Below are 18,680 nucleotides of genomic sequence, written 5' to 3' on the forward strand. Positions count from 1 at the left end.
TTAATTGTTACTAGTTAGGTTTTCATTTCTGAATGAAATATGTATACATCCAAGGATCTGTCCATGTCTAAGAAATCCAAAGATCTTGTTGAAACTTTAGCTATTTCAATTAATAAAAGAAAAGTTGATAACTATTAACTGTGATTTGAACTATTTAGTAAAGAGTGCTTGATATTTTATTAAAAAATTTAATTATATTAAAAATATTAAATAATTTTATACTTATAATATAATTACTTTTGTTAAATTTAAATGATTTTATTTATATATGACTTCTTGTCTTGACGATCTTATTGACATTTTGATTAATACAATTAATAAAGGAATAAAAAAAATGATGTTTGTATTATTAAGATAAGATATTTTTAAGTATTTTTGTTTTAGAGTGAATAATAATAATAATAATAATAATAATAATAATAAAGGAATCTCTTTCCTTCCTCATATTATGCAACTTTTATTGCATATTTATAGTTAACCTAAGTTTAAAAGGGGGGTTTTGTATTTTATTTTACTTTTCCCCCTCGTTTTTTAAAGTTAACACATTTAAAATTAATTTAAATATATATGCCAATATTAAATGTTATAAAGTAGTTTTATCTAATTTAAAAACAAACGGATCCTAAACCTTTTCGTTGATGTGATGTGCCTACGAATGTCAGGAAGAGACGCCGATATGACCTAGTGACATAGATATTTAAAAGGAAAAAAGTAAATTACAATTTTTTCCTTAACTATTATACTATGTTTTATTTTAAAATATTATAACTTATTTTTTAATTAAAATATATCATAATTTAATTTATTTTAACTTTTAAAATATTATTAAAAATATGTTTGACCTATTTTTAAAAATTTAAAAACTTTTTATAATTTTTTATTATATTTTTACTAAATTTACAAGCTTAAAATTTTTAAAATAAATATTTATTATTTTTTATAAGTTTTTAAAGTTTTTCTCAATATCAAATAATAAAAATAAAAATAAAAATAAAAATAAAAATAAAAATAAAAATAATTCTTATTTTTTTATTAAAATATATAAATCGTAAACAATTTTACTTTCAAAGAAAAAGGTAAAGCATGAAAAAATTTTAAAAATTTGAAATATATAAATAAAAATTAGACTGTAGATATAAAATAAATTAAAAATAATATGATACATGAATATTAAATTTGAAATATTTCAAAAGTTTTTAAAGAATATTTTTAACATTGTAAAGCCAAATAAACTAAATAGTATATTGTATAATAAATGAAAATTAATAATTTTTATATCACATAAAAAGTAGTGAATTTTAATTTAAAAATGATAAAATATTATGTACCATGTGTGAAAATAAGAATTTAGGATATCAGATGTGGAACTCATATATGCTGCTTAACTTTATATTTTATAAGATTCTTAAGGGATCCAAATAGCACATCGTCTAATTTATATAATTAAGATATTACATGTTTCTCTAAGAAATAAGGATTAAAGTATAACTTTGAATGAGTATGGACATAAGTAATTTTTTATAAACACAAATACAATAATAAGTAATATAATATTCTATCAAAATAAATGAGAATTTATCTCATTCTAATTAAGGTGTCTTTAAAATTACATAAAATTAAAAAATAATCATATAACTATTTTTAATTCAAAGTGTTATTAAATATATATATATATATATATATACATATATCACTCAATATTCTTTAGAAATATTAAATATCATCAATTTAATCATTAAAACTTCTTTTTAAGTAGATTAAGTCTAAAAAAATCATACAAATCAAAATTTAATTAATTTTTTATTAGAAAATTTGATTTAATATCTAATATATATTTTATAATATAAATAAATATTAATTATAAAATTATATATTTACAACTATTTGATTTATTTAAAATTTATTATAAATAGTTAACATGAATATATCATTTTATTTAATTATTAAATTAGTAAGATTTAATGTTTAACATTATTAACATCGTTAACGTGAATTTTATTATTATCATCATTATAATTATTATTACAATTATATTCACCAACACTATTATTATGTGTATCATTTTTATTATTATAAGTTGACTATTATTATAATCGCAAATTTGAATTAAGAAGTAAAAAATGGTTTGAATTTAAGATTTGATATTAAAAACTAAAAATTATTTTTATTTTTAAAACTTAGAATTAAAATTTATTATAATCAAAGATAATGTGAGATCCATTAAAAGCAAAAAAGCACTAACACCTCGTTGTACGATCTTATGCTCTCTGTGTGAGACGCGTATAGTTTCTATCCACTAATGATTAATTCTTCTCGTAGTTGCGTTATAGTTTGCTTTCGAAAGAGCAACTCCAGATAAAGATTCATGTCATGCTAGAGGAAAGGATATAAATCAAAGTCCTGTACAGGATCCCAGTTTGTAGTTTGTGAAGTAAGATGGAATTTGGTTGCCTAATCCTTAATTTGTGAAGCAACATGAAAGTAGATGAGTTTTTGCTACATGTATTGCTTGTTTGTTGGGTTGAACATAAGTAGAAAGAAAGGATGAAAAGAGCTGTGCAAGAGAAATTTAAGAGTTGTATCATGTTTATTAAACACGAATCAATCGACTCGAGCCTAGCAGCCTTTCCAATCAGTCAATTTATCAAACTTGCATCTGAAAATTGGTGTGAATCGATATGAACAAGCCAAAACTTAGACCAGAAGTCGATGACCCGACCCAGTTTCATTGACTCCATCGTGTCACGCTTGTTTTTTGTTTTTGTTGAACGACAAAATTTCTTTTTGATTAAAAAACAATTAAAAATATTTGAGAAATGCTTAAATCTACGAGATTGGAACTAAAGACTGAAGTTTGAATCCATGTTTAGGTTTGTCACTTTCATATCTATCTGTCACTGTTGTGCTTTCATCTCTTTCAGTGTTGCCTTCATCTCCTTTTGCTGCTTTGGATGTTTGTTGTATTTTCTCCCAGTAATCTATGGATTTACGGCGCTTGCTCCATGTTGTCTCTACACTGCTCATATCTGCTCTAACTTTGTCTATGTGGTTGTTGCGGAACATTTGAAATTTTATAAATATTTATTTTTATTGTTTTTACTTTTTAATTATAAAATGATTATGTTGTTTTTAATCTATTTTCTGTTTTTAAAGATTTTTACATGAAATAGGAAAAAATTAATTTTAGTATTTTCATACAAATATTTAAAAGTAACAAATATTTTCTAAAACCAATAAGTCGCCTGAATTCTCAAGAGATTATGGGAACATGTTGCTGATGACATTTCAAAGCTTATGTCATAATTGCCGAAGGCTATTGGTCGGTGTTGGCGGTTCAGTTTTTATTTTAAAAATTATGTTTTTTTTAATAGACAAAACATATATTATTATAGAGAGTTTAAGAAAAATTTAAAACTTATACATAAAAAAAATTAATATTTATTCAAAAAAATAAAAAGTAAAAACATATTTATACATAGTTAAAACGGATATAATTTTATAGGTTTAAATATCAATTAGTTAATAAAATAACTTCTCCCTTATTAACAAGTAATAATCATTTCTAAGATTTGAGAATAATAAAATTTAGGATTTCTTTTTCATCCAAAACACCATTAAAAAATACAATTAATTTCTATGTAACTACAAATACTACCTTATACTTACTTAAACAATTAATAAATATATCATTTCTCTTTTACTATAACTAACATCAACTCAAGAAAATAAATAAGTCGATAAATTTAAAAGTAAAACTAGTGAGAATCTATACCAACACGCAGTAAAGTACTAGATTTAAGATTAAATTGAGCACGTTCAAAATAAATGAGTTGAAAGTTAACCAAATATAAAAATAAAATATTGTTTTGTTTGAATTAATCATGGAAATCAAACTAAACTAAATCGATATAGTGTGGTTGATTTGGATCAAGTTTTTATTTTTAATTTAAACTGAAGAATAACTCAAAAATTAAAGTGACTGTGATGATAAAATAAAGCATAAAGAAAATAAGCATTGATTTAAAAAACGAAATTCTAAAAGAACCGTAGATTTGTTGATAGAGAGAGAAAATATATCCAATTAAAAAATTATAATTTAGAATAAATAAAATAGGTGCATCATATATTATACAATGTTATAATAAGATAAAAAATAATTTGATATACAAATATAATTGAAAAACTATAAATAATTATAGATCCAGATTGACTTGCTTCCATTAAGTTCCATTCTAACCATAGTAACAAAAATTTGAATCAAATGGCAACTTAAAAAGCAGTTTTTAGTTTGGTCAATTTTAGGTTTAATCCAATTTTAATTTTTTTTACGTCAATTTAGTGATTTAGAAACAGTTTTGGTTCAATTTTAAGCCCCCTTACTACTTGTCCGTATTTCAAAGCTACGTATGGAAAAGATCGAACCAGGAAATCTGCTAATTTGGCTAGTTGTCAACGACGAAAGATACACGGTAGCAAGTGCATATGCATTGGACTTGCAATTCTAAGGCTATTTTCTGGCCAAAGTATAATTTTTTTTAAAAATCTTTATTTTAATATTTTTTTCAAACTAAGATTTTTTAATATATTTCAGAGAGTTGTGTTAAAATGTACAAATCCTCCTCTGCCTTCAGGCATTTGGGTTTTAGACTTTTAGATACGAGAATTGAGAACCCATAACTACTGTAGCTCAACCCCGCATCAACCACTACACTCCCCTCCAACGTCGCTGCATCTGTGAACGGTTCTCTCTCACGACTTTGCCAGCGTTAAGATTTAACTGCAAATTTATAATCTGTACAAATCAATTAGCCCCAACCATCCTCTTTAGCCATTCCTGACAAATTATTATTATTACTTGAATAAATTGTTCTTACTTGTTATTATTTACTTCGAAAAATCACCTCCACGGTTTACCATCATAACTTCTGTTCTTGGAAAATTAGGATGATTTTTAACTGTCACAAATTTTAAAAGTTCAGCACCCCTCACCCCACGTCACTCTTCTTAGAAATAGGTGTTACTTGCCTTTGTCATGATGAATAACCTAATCAAGTTGTTAACTATGCGTTTTTGAGATTTCACGTGGAGTGTATTTTGATGGGTGCTTAGGGTGTTTGAGATAATCTCTCAACGAATTGTGGTGTCTTGGAACACTTTAATTTTGGATTTTTCTGGTTAAGGTAGAATGTTTGACACTTTTGATGCTTCTAAAGGAATGCAAGGAGGGAGGATGAGGTTTAGTTGGGTTACCTTTATAAAAGAGTGTTGCCTGTATGTGCTCAGTTTAAATAATGTTGATGTTCTTTGAGACATTTTTAGAATAATTATAATTTTTTTTAAAAAGTATAAATATATTTTAAATATTTTGTAAAATATTAAAAATAATAACTATGTGATAGTGATAAACTTTATTTCTATTATCTAACTCATCATCACTTAATGTATCACAGTTAATCATAAAAATTAAATTTTTATATTTTAAAAAAAAATGCTAGAAACGGAATTCTAACAAATTTTTTTTAAAATTTACCTCGGAAGTATTACTTATAAGAAAAATTAAAAGAAAAATACAATTCTAATGTCAAATTTAATGGTCAAAGGTGGACAATGCCTTGCAAAATGGATCGTTTTAATTCTTTTATTACTTGGACCAATGAAAATGAAAGTAAACTACCGGTGGGATCTCAACATCATCCATAAAGTTAAACATTGATTAGTATTTATTCAGTTAGTTAAGTGTAAAGAAAGTAATTTTAATTTAAGTTAAAGTATAGACATTTTATATTATATTAATCAATATTATAGATTTTTAAAAAAATTTAAGTATAAAGTTTATAGATTTAGTATATATCAATTCAATTGATTTATTAATAATTCAGTGAGTCAACCTATGACTTGATAATCTAATACCATGACATAAGTTGATAGCTTGTATGGGTACAGTTTTTATAACATTAAATTGTTATATACTAAATCCTTTTGGTAGAGATAAAAACACGAATTTAAAAGGAGCACTTCTTTTATAACAAATTTTAAAATGTAATTTATTCCAGCCCCATCTTCTATCATCATGCATGTAATTATTTTCTCTTCTTCTACTTTATGTTCACACTACATGACTTAATGGACAAAAATATGAACGTACACAAAATTTAAAAACTTGTATAATTATTAAAATATAAAAAATTAAAATGTCTAACCTAATAAAATATTATACAAGTTACTAACAGAGATTGATCCGAGTGGTAAGCAGCTCAGTATCGTTTAAGTAAGATATCATATTTGAGTATTTATATATGCAAAAATTCTTTAGTGGTAAACTCACTCACCACATTCAAGTGTGCGACATGAATCAAATCTAGATTAAACCGAATGAGAAAAAAAATATTATACAAGTTTTTAAAATAAAATATATTATACGTAATAAATATAAAATCAATTTTTTTAAAAAATAAAAAAATATTTTTACCTTAAAAATATATATTATATGGATATTCTAATATTCGTATTATATGAGAATATATTTTATTAATTAATAAATTATATTTTTGAGTTAATATTATTATGATGATGTTAATTTTTTTATAGGTTAATTTGTTAACAAATATAAAAAAAAATTATTAATTTATTTCAAGTTAAATATTATTGTAATGTAATAGTTAAAATAAAATAAATGATATTCTTTGGTAAAAAAATTAAATGTTATTTAATATAATAATTAATAAAATTATATTAAATTAAGTAAACATAAATATTATAGTAGATAAGAGTGTTGGTATCATATAGTTAAAAAAATTAGTACATCATAAATTAATATTATATTATATTTAAAATAATTAAATATCAAGTAAGCTGATATTATTATCCTACCAAATATATAAAAAAATGATAAAAAAAAAAACTTCAGCATAATATAAATTAATATTAGATTATATTTGTAATAAAAAAATTATGGTAAATAATTAATTTAGGAATAAATTAATATTAATGATATTATTTTAAATTGCATATATAAATAATTTGTTATAATAAAAGTAAATTGACATTATTATACTACCAAATATATAAAAGTAATAAAAACAACTTTAGCATAATATAAACTAATATAGATTATATATAAAATAATATATTTTAAAAATAAATATTATGTTAAATAATTAATTTAAGAATAAATTAATATTAATAATTTTATTTTAATTTTAAAAGGAGTTACATTAAAAAAATTCACCTCAATCTCATGACAAAAAGTATTTAGTTACACATGATCATAAAGATGAAAACAAAAATAATTAAATTTAAAATATTTATAATAACAAATAATAAAGAAAAAAAAGTTCTTTTAATTGATTTACTCACATAAAAAAATTATAATTTGTCATTATGTTGTATTTATAAAATTATATATATATAACTTATTCATATCTTCTATTATTAATTTTAAATTTCAAATTTAATTTTAGTACCCACTTAGTTTTTACTTAGTTTTTACTTATTTTTTAACCATTTTTCATCATAATTTAACTTTTTTTTAACAAAATTGTATTATTACTAATTCTTACAATAAAATTAAAAGAAATTTAGCCAATTCGAAGAATAAAATAACCATTTTAATAAAAAAATAAATTAAAATTTTATAGATAAAATATAAAATAATAATTTATCATTTATGAATAAATTAATATTAATAATTTTATGTTAATATGGGTATATATATATATATATATATAATTGTTTATAATGAAAGTTTGTTTGAATTTTTATACTAGTAAATATATATAAAAAGAAATAGGGTTATGATATAAACTAGTATCATATTATATTTTAAATAACTTAATATTATGTTAAATAATTAATTTAAGCATGTTAATTATTGTATTTAAATTTTAGTAATTTATAATTTTTATTTTTAATCAATTATTTAAAGTAGATGTTCATTAATTAAATATGGAGACAATATCAAACCACTAAAAGTAATTATCCTACTAATTTCACTTATTTCAATAATTACATAAAAAAACTTTCAATATCAATATTATTTTATTATTATTAAAAAATTTACTTTTGCCAATATCATTACTGCCTATTTCTAACATAATTGATAAATTCTATTTAGAATGATCGTCATGTGATAAATTAACATATCTAATATCACAACTTTTAACATGTACAGATAATTATAACTTAAAATTAATCAAATCATTATAAACAAAATAATTTATAAATTAAATTATTTATCTATTATGACACTCAATTGCTTTTTCATTTTTTTTATTTTTTTTTTACTATTGAACGGGGTTTAAAAGCTAAAAAAAACAAAAAACTTAAAAACCACCTCTAGAAAACTAGACCCCTAAAGTGTCCAATCAAAAAAAAGGAATAAGAGAGGATAGAGCTTCCTCAAAACAAAGAAAAAGAACCTCATACTCATTACTTAATTTAGCTAATCAATCAGCATATTGATTGGCTTCCCTTAGAACATGGTTAAACCTAATAAACGAAATTTCCTTCAACAAAATCCTAATTCTACTAACAACATCAAAAAGAGGGTGATTACAACTTTGAACATTAACAACTAAAGAAATAGCCTCTTTTGAGTCACATTCAATCCAAATTAAATTGATCCACTTGGAAATGACAAGATGGAGGCCCCAGAAAATACCACAAAGCTCTGCAGTTAAGGGAGAGCTGAAATTTAGAGCCCTATAAAAGCCTCTAATAAAAGTATTGTTGTTGTCCCGAATGAGCCCACCGCAGCTAGCCATACCAGTAGCTTGGCTAACAGCCCCATCAACATTAAGTTTAAGATGCATCCTCATGGGAGGTTGCCATCTAGTAATCCGCTCAGTTCCCAACCAGCTTGAACCATTAAGAGTATCCCTGCCAAGGAACCAAAAATAGTCAAAATCTGATAGAATTTTAAATAAGAAAGACTCACTGGGAAGAGGGGAATTTTGAAAGATCTCCTTGTTCCTATTTCTCCACAAGTTCCAAGCCACCAAGCCAAATAACAAACACTAGTGAGGATAAGAAGAGAAATTAAATTTAGACAAATTAAACTCAAGCTAACTAGTTAGTCCTTTACTATAAAAAGGAACCCAGTGGTCAAGAAGGAGAAGTCGGTCCCAAATATGCCTAGCCAACTTACAGTCCTGAGGACATGCATAACTGTTTTATCTGCAGAATTACACCTAGTACAAATAGCAGAGTCAATCAAATTACAGTAAAAACGTTCAGAATTGCTCAAGAGTCTACCATGGACAATCTTCCAAAGAAAAACCTTTATATTAAGAGGACCTGCCCAACTCCAAATCAGATTAAAAGAGTTAATAATTATAGGTTGAGTATGATCATTACAGGAGACAGATTGGTAAGCAAACTTCACTGTAAACACACTGTTTCCATTAGATGTCCAAAAGAACCTATGCTGCCCTTTATCAAATGTAGGAGGGTTTATTTGGCTAATTAAGTTGCAAATATGCTCAGGGAGCACGGATTTGAGCCTAGGTCAATCCCAATTACTATTTTGAGAAAAAAAGATCACAAGCTCATGCAAAACAGATTTAGGCATAATCTACAGGGAAAACTGTTTAAGATTAATATTAGGATGGATCAAATTATCTTTTCAAAATCGGATAGACATCCCATCTCCTAGGACCCAACCAAGCCCACTATAGAAACTCTGCCAGACAAAAACAATATTTTTCCAAATGTGAGAGCAGTTATAAGGGTTAATTGTAGAAATGTTCTTACGAATAGCAAACTTATATTTACTAGTGATGATCTGAGCCCACAAATCATTTGGGGAGGATATGAGCCTCTAACAGAATTTCATAATATAGGCTTGGTTAACAAGATGAGTTTTCCTAAAACCCAGGCCCCCATCCTTTTTAGGTTTACAAATAATATCCCAACTAACTAGATGACATTTTCTACTACCCAAAGAGCCCAAATAAACTTCCTACAAATCTGATCTAACTCCTTACAAACAGACTTAGGAAGAATCATGGATTGCATAAAATAGGCAGGAACACTCATGATTGAAGATTGAGCAAAGGTGATCCTGCCAGCCATAGATAACGAGTTCCTTTTCAAAGTGAAAGTTTTTTTCCTAACTTTATCAATTATGAAGGAAAAATTATGCTTATTAGGTTTAAGGTGGCTAATAGGGATACCTAAATACTTACCAAATTGGCTAGAACAGCTAATACCTATTTTCAAGCTAATATCCTTAGTTAGAGTAGGATCAGAGTTACTGGAAAAGAAAACAAAAGACTTACTTTTATTAATGGAAAAACCAAAGGCACGACAGAAATCAACTAGGGTAGAACTAATCACCTCAAAGTTTTCCAAATTGGCTTTAGCAATTAGGATGATATCATCTGTAAAAAACAAATGAGATATTCTAGGACCATTTTTATTGAAAGAGAAAGAGGTCCAGAGCCCACTGTCTATCTTATGTTGAATTATATGGGCAAGTCTTTCAAGGCAAAGAACAAAGAGGTAAGGAGAGATGGGGTCTCCTTGCCTAATTCCCCTATTATGGAGAAATTTATTAGTGAAATAGTTATTCCAATTGATGGACATAGAGGGAGAGGAAATACAATAGTAAATGAGGTTCGCTAAGTTCTGATTCAACCATATTTGTTGAATGGTATTCTGAGCAAAACTCTATCTAATCCTATCATAAGCCTTTTCTAAATTCAGCTTAATCATCATATAGCCACTTTTCGACTTTAAATTATGGAAGGAATGAATTAACTCTTAGAGAATTAAGGTATTGTCAATGCCCTGTCTTCTAGGGACAAAACTAGTTTGATTAGCTGAGATTAAATAAGGAAGGGAACCCTTAATTCTATTAGCTAGGATTTTTGTAATGATCTTATAGCTAACGTTACAAAGGAAAATGGGATAAAAAATCCTAATATGCTCAAGATTGTCACATTTGGGGATAAGAGTAATAGTTGTATCATTAACTTCAGCAATTTTGTGGGGTGATTAAAAATATTAGATATGAAATCAAAAATAAAAGAGCCTAAGAACTCCCATTAATTCTTATAGAATAAGGCATGAATACCATCAGGGCTAGGAGATTTAAGACTACCTGTACTGAAAATAGCAGATTTAATCTCTTCTATGGATAAAATAGCATTTAAAGTATTCAACTCAGAGTCCTTAAGGAGGGGAAAGCTAGAGACAATATTGAGAGGAGGGCTATTAGGCCAAGGATCATCATATATATTTTTAAAATAGTTACCAACAATGTTTTGAAGATTCAACTGATCAAATTTCCAGTTATTGGAATCATCTTTGAGGGCTTCAATAGTGTTTTTCTGCCTAAGAATTAACATAGCTCTGTGAAAAAATCTATTATTCCTATCTCCTAGTCTTAACCCATTGGATTTATAATGATGGGCCCAAAATATCTCTTTATAGTCTAAAATCTTTTGATAGTCTCCCCATAAGGTTTTGATCAAATTATTAAGGAAATGATTATCATGACTAGCCACTTTGGAGGAAATACCTCTACTTTTATTTAATAACCGCCTCTTTCTTTTAAAAATATTACTAAAAGTATTGAGATTCCAATCAGAGATATTATTTTGGAAACAAATTATGTTATCAGACCAAGATTTATAAGGAACCCAAGAATTTGTAACTAGGTTAGGAAAATCATTATGATATATCCAAGGAGCCAGGAATTTAAAAGATGAACTTCTAGGTTCCCAATAAGCATTATTACGAATTTTTAACCAAAGACCATAATGATCAGACTTTAAAAGAGGGATGTGAATCAGGGAGCTATTTTGGAATAACATTCTTTAAGAATCAGTAACTACAACCCTGTCAATTCTCTCCCTAATATTTCCTTTATGCCAAGTGCAAGGGTTCCCTTTGAAACCTAAGTCTTGCAACTCACATGTATACAGACAGTCAACAAACTATTGGATAAGGTGGGGGTTAGCTCTCCAACCCCTAGATTTTTCATGTTGATAAAGAATAGAGTTGAAATCACCAGCAACACACTAAGGTTTATTTACTGATTGGCTAAATTTAGTTAATAAATTCAAACATTCAACCTTTAGATTTTCTTAAGGGCTAGCATAAATAGAAGATAAAATCTAGTCCCAATGTCCATGACTAATATTCAAATGAATGGTGTATTTATTGTAGATATTATACTAATTTTAACTTTGTTGGTGTTCCAACAACACCAAATCTCCCCAGCAAAACCCCTAGCATCCACTTTAACAGACCCATCTAAATTAACATTTTGAATGACCATCTCAGCCTTAGAAGAACTGATTCTGGTCTTAAAAAGTGCAATAAAATCAAGATTATGGATTATGATTAAAACATTTATAAGTCTATAAAAGGTCTTACTACTTGCACCCCTGCAATTCCAAAAAAGGCAGTTCATCAAAGTACTGTTTTAGAGTTATGTGCATCTTAAGGATGCTGGGTTAAAACTAGAGGCAAAGAAGCCTTAAAAGAATTAGATTCCTCAGAGTGAAATCTATATAGATCCATTACTAAATGGTCATCAGGGGGTCTATCAATAGGAAATTAAATTTAGCCTCTACTTATCCTACCAAATCATATCAGAATGTAAACCAATAATGTCTTGAATGAAATGCCCTAACTTAAGATTTTCTTGGATATTCTTTTGAAAAAATTTCATTAAGAGAAGAGTATCCATGCTATCATTATTCTCGGCAATTTCATGAACCTCCTGATCATCACCCTGACACTCGGTCTTAACAACTTTCTCCTTATCAACATTCTCATTCTTATATGAAGGCTTGGCTCTGTTAGTTTTTTTACTAGGTTCTTTAGATTTGATACTGCTATAGATTTTAGCATTCATATTTTGACTAAACCTGGTCCTTAAAGACTGTCTTAATATTTGGCTGAGTGTCTGTATGACTAAGGTTCTCAAGGCCAAAATCCTGGCTATTATCTTGATCAACAACTCCTAGAATATTAAACCTAGACCCCAATTGGGGTTCTTTCTTCCTACCATGGGTCATAGGTCGCCCAGTAAGGAAAGGAAAATTTTCTTTTTTCTTAAAAGATTTTTTAGCTAGCATCCAAGGACTAAACTAGTCCTTGATTAGGATAGAATTAACAGCCTGATCAGACATTTCTAAATCATTAACTACAACACTTTGGTTTTTCACTTCCCCATTAACCATGTTAATAACACAATTCTTAGTTAGCAGTTGCTCAGAGTCATCTTGACTATGATTAGTACCCTTTATACACTGATCTTGCCTATGACCATATTTGCCACAATTAAAACATATAAGATGCAAGTCTTCATACTCTACTTTAAACTCATGGCCTAAAACCTTAAACGTTGGAATAAGATTTTTACGCAGGTCTCTTTCAATATATATTCGAGCAAATTTCCTTTGGAAACTAACAAAGTGTGTGGGTTAACTTTTAGCATTGATCCTAAGCAATTACCTACTTACCATAAGAATTTATTGTTGTAGAGCTCTAAGAGGAGATCAGGTATATGCACCCAAATCGCAATCTTTTTCAAGGCCTAGTCTTTAGGTCTAAAAAGGGGTTGCCATCTCTGGACTAATAGGTAATGGTCTAGGATTAACCAAGTCCCTTCAAAAAAAGCTTGTTTATAGTCTTCTGTATTATCAAATTTTACTAAGAAAAAATCATTATTAAGGTATAGAATTTTTAAGGTTCCATTCTTACCCCAAATTTTACCCAATTTCTGGTTCAGGTATGTGAAACTAGCAGATTTACCTAAAAGCTTAACAGTCAATGTTAGCTTCCAAAGTGAGCACCAATTCTCATAATCTTCAAGAGGAATTTTAATGTCAAGGCAAAGGTCACGTGTATCAGATAGAGTTATTATTATCATCAGTATCACAGGGAATATTGAAATCTTTTAAGACATATTTTAGTATTTCTTCATCATTTAGAGTAAGATCTATATCACACGACTCTAGGACTTTATCCTTATAAGAGCAAGATTTAGAAAGATTGGTTAAGGAAGACACCTGATTTGATACCAACTTACCAGAACCCAGATCATTCTGCATGTGCGAGATTGTTTCCTCCAGTGGGTACTCACCCTCCATCTTGACCTTTTTAGTACTTTAATTTAGCAGATCCAGTTCTTTGGTGGACCTCTTCTCAACCTCATGACGTTCTACCTCTCAGATCTACTGGAGCCTTGACTAATAGAGTAGAGCCTCTTTCATATCTAGCCTTTTTGGAAGATCTTCACCTTGTCGGTTCTTCACCCCCCGCTATGGGCTACTAGGATAAGAAATCTCAGTAGCGCCTCTTTGGTCAAAAAAGAAAGAAAAGGGAATTAAAGATCTTGAAGCTCTAGCCACTCGTGAGAGAATAGTAATATTCCCACATCAATCTATTTTATATTCTGATAGATTTTTCTTTTTCACTTTATAAGTTATACGTGTTTTAGTAACCATTATAAAGTTATTAACTAATTCAATATCAACAAAATATTACAATTAATAATTGTTGATTAAAAACATTTATCATGTAATCAATATTTTCATTGTTACATATTTAAAAATTAATATATTTTTTTCAAGAGATACTGTAAATCTACTAGTAATATTTATAATAATTTAATTTCTTGAAAATTTTAATTTTAAAGAATTTTTGTTCAGTTCATAAAGCTAATGTTATATTTTATTTGTTTCATTTTTTTATTATCTTAAAAAATATCAGACCTTTTATTCCTTCGTATTCTACCATTTGAAAAAATAACAACAATGACTTAACTAATTTTAAAACACAATCTATTAAAATTTTCAAATTTAATAATAATCATGACAATAAAATAAATTAACACAGTACAATAATAATTAATAATTTAAACTCAAAATAATTAAACAATACAACAACAACATTATTATAACAAAAATAATAATAATTGTAGAACAATAAGTTATCAAACAAGTTTAGAGTAGTTCACAAAGATAAACACAAAGGTATTAGTGACATAGAACATATATCCTTGACTTACTCCGAGTGAATTGAAGCGTCTACTGGCTTCAAATGATTGGATTATTTCCTGATTATCAAGGACGAGGGAATCATATGCAAACTACAATGGCAACTCATGCTATAGGAAATGAATCCTCTGTAATAACATTTTTATTATATTATTATATTCATTTAAATTATATTGATATGATATTAAATTTTATGAAATAATATATTTCAATGGTTAAATTTAAAACTATTAAGATAATAAGTATGAGTAAAGTAAAAAGAAATATACAAGTATGAGTAATATACTATCAGCAATACAAATTAAAAATCTACTTACGTGTGTGAAATTATTTGAATTCCACGCGATGAAATTGGTTTGCCTTTAGGTCAACATTTGCATACTAAAATTGAGATTAGGACAGTGGTTACATACTATTTTTAACTACATCACGTAGTGGCAAGCACTCGTAGATCAAAAACTGCATGAGACATGTGATGGTATTTTTTAATGGTCATGAATTTCTTAGGCTACTATATTGTAGAATAGTTAACTCACGTGAGAACCATAATATGTTATATGAACCCGGCTCGGGTAGGTAACAATTTTCTGATGTAACAACTCAAAGTCTTCGCTTTCCGACTCCACCGACATCCGAATGTGAACCCGTGTAAACAGTTTTCGTTGCAATAAAAATTGGCCCACATCCTATACACCAAGTAATTGTCTAACAAATTTAAAGTTTTATTATTAGCTTTTAATTTTATACAGTAATATTATTTTAAGTTTTAGTTTCATTTTGAAACTAAATCAACTGATTTTTTTTTTTAAATTTTAAAACTCAAATACTCAGTTGATACGTCTTATATGATCTCAGTTAATTTTAAGAGTTTACATGCATTATGGTTCAATTCTATTATTACGATTGCTGATGTGATCGCTTACATCATCTCCCAAGTCTAACCCATTGATGCTGATGGAGACGTGGAGTCTTCGTCATAGCCTATCCTGCTTTTTTCTAGATTGTTCTCTGCAATTTCTGTGTAGTTACATCTGTATGCATTAATTGATTAGTACTATTCCTTTTTCTTTTAAAGGCATAAACTAAATATTATATTATTAATAAATTAATTTCCCGGTTCTATAAAGCCGGAAGTTCGTGTGACACCGAAACCAGAATTAGCCCTTAGAATTGCCAATTGCTTAAGAGTCTTTGAAAAGTGTTGCAATGGCTGAAAATCTTGGAGAGGTGAAGCTTTTGGGAGTTGTGGGAAGCCCATTTGTTTGCAGGGTTCAGATTGCCCTTAAGTTGAAAGGAGTTGAATACGAATTTATTGAAGAGAATTTGGCAAATAAGAGTGATCTGCTCCTCAAATACAACCCAGTTTACAAGAAGGTTCCTGTGTTTGTTCACAATGGGAAACCCATATCAGAGTCCCTTGTGATTGTCGAGTACATTGATGAGACTTGGAAAAACAACCCCATCTTGCCCTCTGAACCATACCAAAGAGCATTGGCCCGTTTCTGGTCCAAGTTCATTGATGACAAGGTAATTCTCAAGTTTTCTTATTTTCTTGCTTTGAACTGATATCCCCCAAAATGACCTTCAATGTCAACCATGGATTTTTTTTTTTTAATAAACTCTAGTCATTGATATGAAGTATCTTAAATTATTATGATTTGTAAATTTTATGGAATCGTACAGGAATTTGGTAGAATTTTTAATTTGGTGAATAGAAAATATATTATATGACCGAGAATCTAAATTCTGTTTGTTCTAATTATTTTATAACATAAACATTATTAACAAATAGTTCGATTTGTGAAATCAGATTGTGGGTGCTGCATGGAAAGCTGTTTTCACCGCTGATGAGAAGGAGCGTGAGAAGAATTTGGAAGAATCATCTGAGGCTCTGCAATTTCTTGAGAACGAGCTGAAGGACAAGAAGTTCTTTGGAGGAGAGGAGTTTGGCTTGGTGGACATTGCTGCTGTCTTCATAGCATTTTGGATTCCTTTGATTCAAGACATAGCAGGGTTGAAGATATTCACTAGTGAGAAATTTCCTAAGCTCTACAATTGGAGCCAAGAATTTCTCAACCATTCAGTTGTCAAAGAAGTCGTTCCTCCTAGAGACCCACTTTTTGCCTTTTTCAAAGGTCGCTATGAAAGCCTTACGGCTTCAAAATAGATGAATTTGTGTGTGGGGCTTAGAATTTCTAAGGAGAATTATATGGACTATTTGTTTGTGGTTAAGTTATTGCTATTAGGAGGGTTTCATTTCTAATTGATACCTGTAATCTAGGATTTCTCCATGAAAAAGAAATTCTAGGATCTTCTTCACATTTTACTATTTTAATTAATAAAAAAAATAGCTTTCTCTCTTTCAAAAGTTCTTACACTTGATGGCCGTTTTATAAATTTTGGGCTAGTCTTATCTGCCCTAATCACTTATGATTTATTTGCTGTTGTAGTGTTCATGGTCTAACAATGATTTAGCTTAAAGCCCAACTACAAATATGTCAAAAACGTAAGCTAAAAAGAAAAACAATTGATAGACAAATTCAAACTGGAATGCAAATTCGACCCAAAAAAAGAATATACACAAACAAATACTACCTCTTCGGCGTTTGCTGTTTTGTCTCGGGCCGTTCGGCTTTAGCTTCGTTGCCTTTTGGTGGCCCCATCCAATATATTCTTATTCTTGGCCCAAAATAAATTTGTTCAGAAATAAGTTGGCCCAAATTCTTGTCGGCTTTAACATAAAATTTATTTAGTTAAAATTTATAGTATTTTAAAATTATATTTTTTTATTATTTATTTACATGCATGAATTATAGTATTTTGGAATGATATTCAAACACATGGTCAAACAAAATGTTTGAGTTTGACTGACAAAATTGAAACAAAAACTACTCCAAGATTTCACACAAACCTACCTTAACCGTGCAATGGGTTTGACTAACTCACAAATCTCAATTTATTATAATAAATAATTACAATTATTAAATTTATATTTTTATGCTAGAATAATATTTAAAATAAAAATTTCTTCTTTTAAACATATTATTTTTAAGTTTGAAATATAAGTTAATGATACAATATTTTAAAAAATGTTTTAATAAAGTAAAATTAATCATCAAACATAAATTAACTTATATTTTTTCAGTTTATATTCTAAGTAAATTGTTAAAATCTTAAAAATAAAACTTTATTATTCATAACAATTTTATTTAATTTGAAAATAATTATTTTTAATAAAAAATATCTATAATAAAAAAAATAGTTATTAAATTGATTTATTTTTTTTTCCTTGATGATAACCTATCATGCATGTTAACTCAAATTTATTATAACTTACAAAGAATTAAATTGTAATATTTTATTCATTTGAATGATGAATAAATTATTATTAAAATTTTTAATTTTATAACTGTTTCTGTTATGATAAACTAATTTTTAAGATAGTTCTTAATATAGAATACTAAAAGCTATTGATATTCAAAAAATTAATTCTACTTGTATCTCTTATCTTTTCTTTTATATATAAGATATTGGACTAATTAGCTTTATGATTTAGCCTTGTTTTTAGTTTTCTGATTATTTAAGTAATTAACTATTTTTTAATAATTTTTTGTTTTAGCCCTTAATCATATTATTAACTTATTATGATAGGAGGGGATATTTATT

General features: G+C 27.3%; 1 protein-coding gene across 1 annotated transcript; it reads left to right on the forward strand.

Annotated features, from left to right (window-relative positions):
- Positions 1-16,036: 16,036 nt before the first annotated feature.
- On the forward strand, positions 16,037-17,730 carry LOC113860766 (probable glutathione S-transferase). Its single transcript, XM_027493271.1, has 2 exons — positions 16,037-16,541; positions 16,825-17,730. The coding sequence occupies exons 1-2, from the start codon at positions 16,221-16,223 to the stop codon at positions 17,179-17,181; spliced, it is 678 nt and encodes a 225-aa protein (XP_027349072.1). The 5' UTR covers positions 16,037-16,220; the 3' UTR covers positions 17,182-17,730.
- The last annotated feature ends 950 nt before the right edge of the window (positions 17,731-18,680 follow it).

The sequence above is a fragment of the Abrus precatorius genome, unplaced genomic scaffold (assembly GCF_003935025.1).
Source record: "Abrus precatorius isolate BTA unplaced genomic scaffold, Abrus_2018 Scaffold3, whole genome shotgun sequence".
Taxonomy (NCBI): domain Eukaryota; kingdom Viridiplantae; phylum Streptophyta; class Magnoliopsida; order Fabales; family Fabaceae; genus Abrus; species Abrus precatorius.

Bases quoted from the DNA above. Each gene is read 5' to 3' on its own strand.
- LOC113860766 (XM_027493271.1), top strand. From the start codon at position 16,221: ATGGCTGAAAATCTTGGAGAGGTGAAGCTTTTGGGAGTTGTGGGAAGC. The intron at 16,542-16,824 runs GTAATTCTCAAG...TTGTGAAATCAG, and splicing joins CCAAGTTCATTGATGACAAG to ATTGTGGGTGCTGCATGGAA.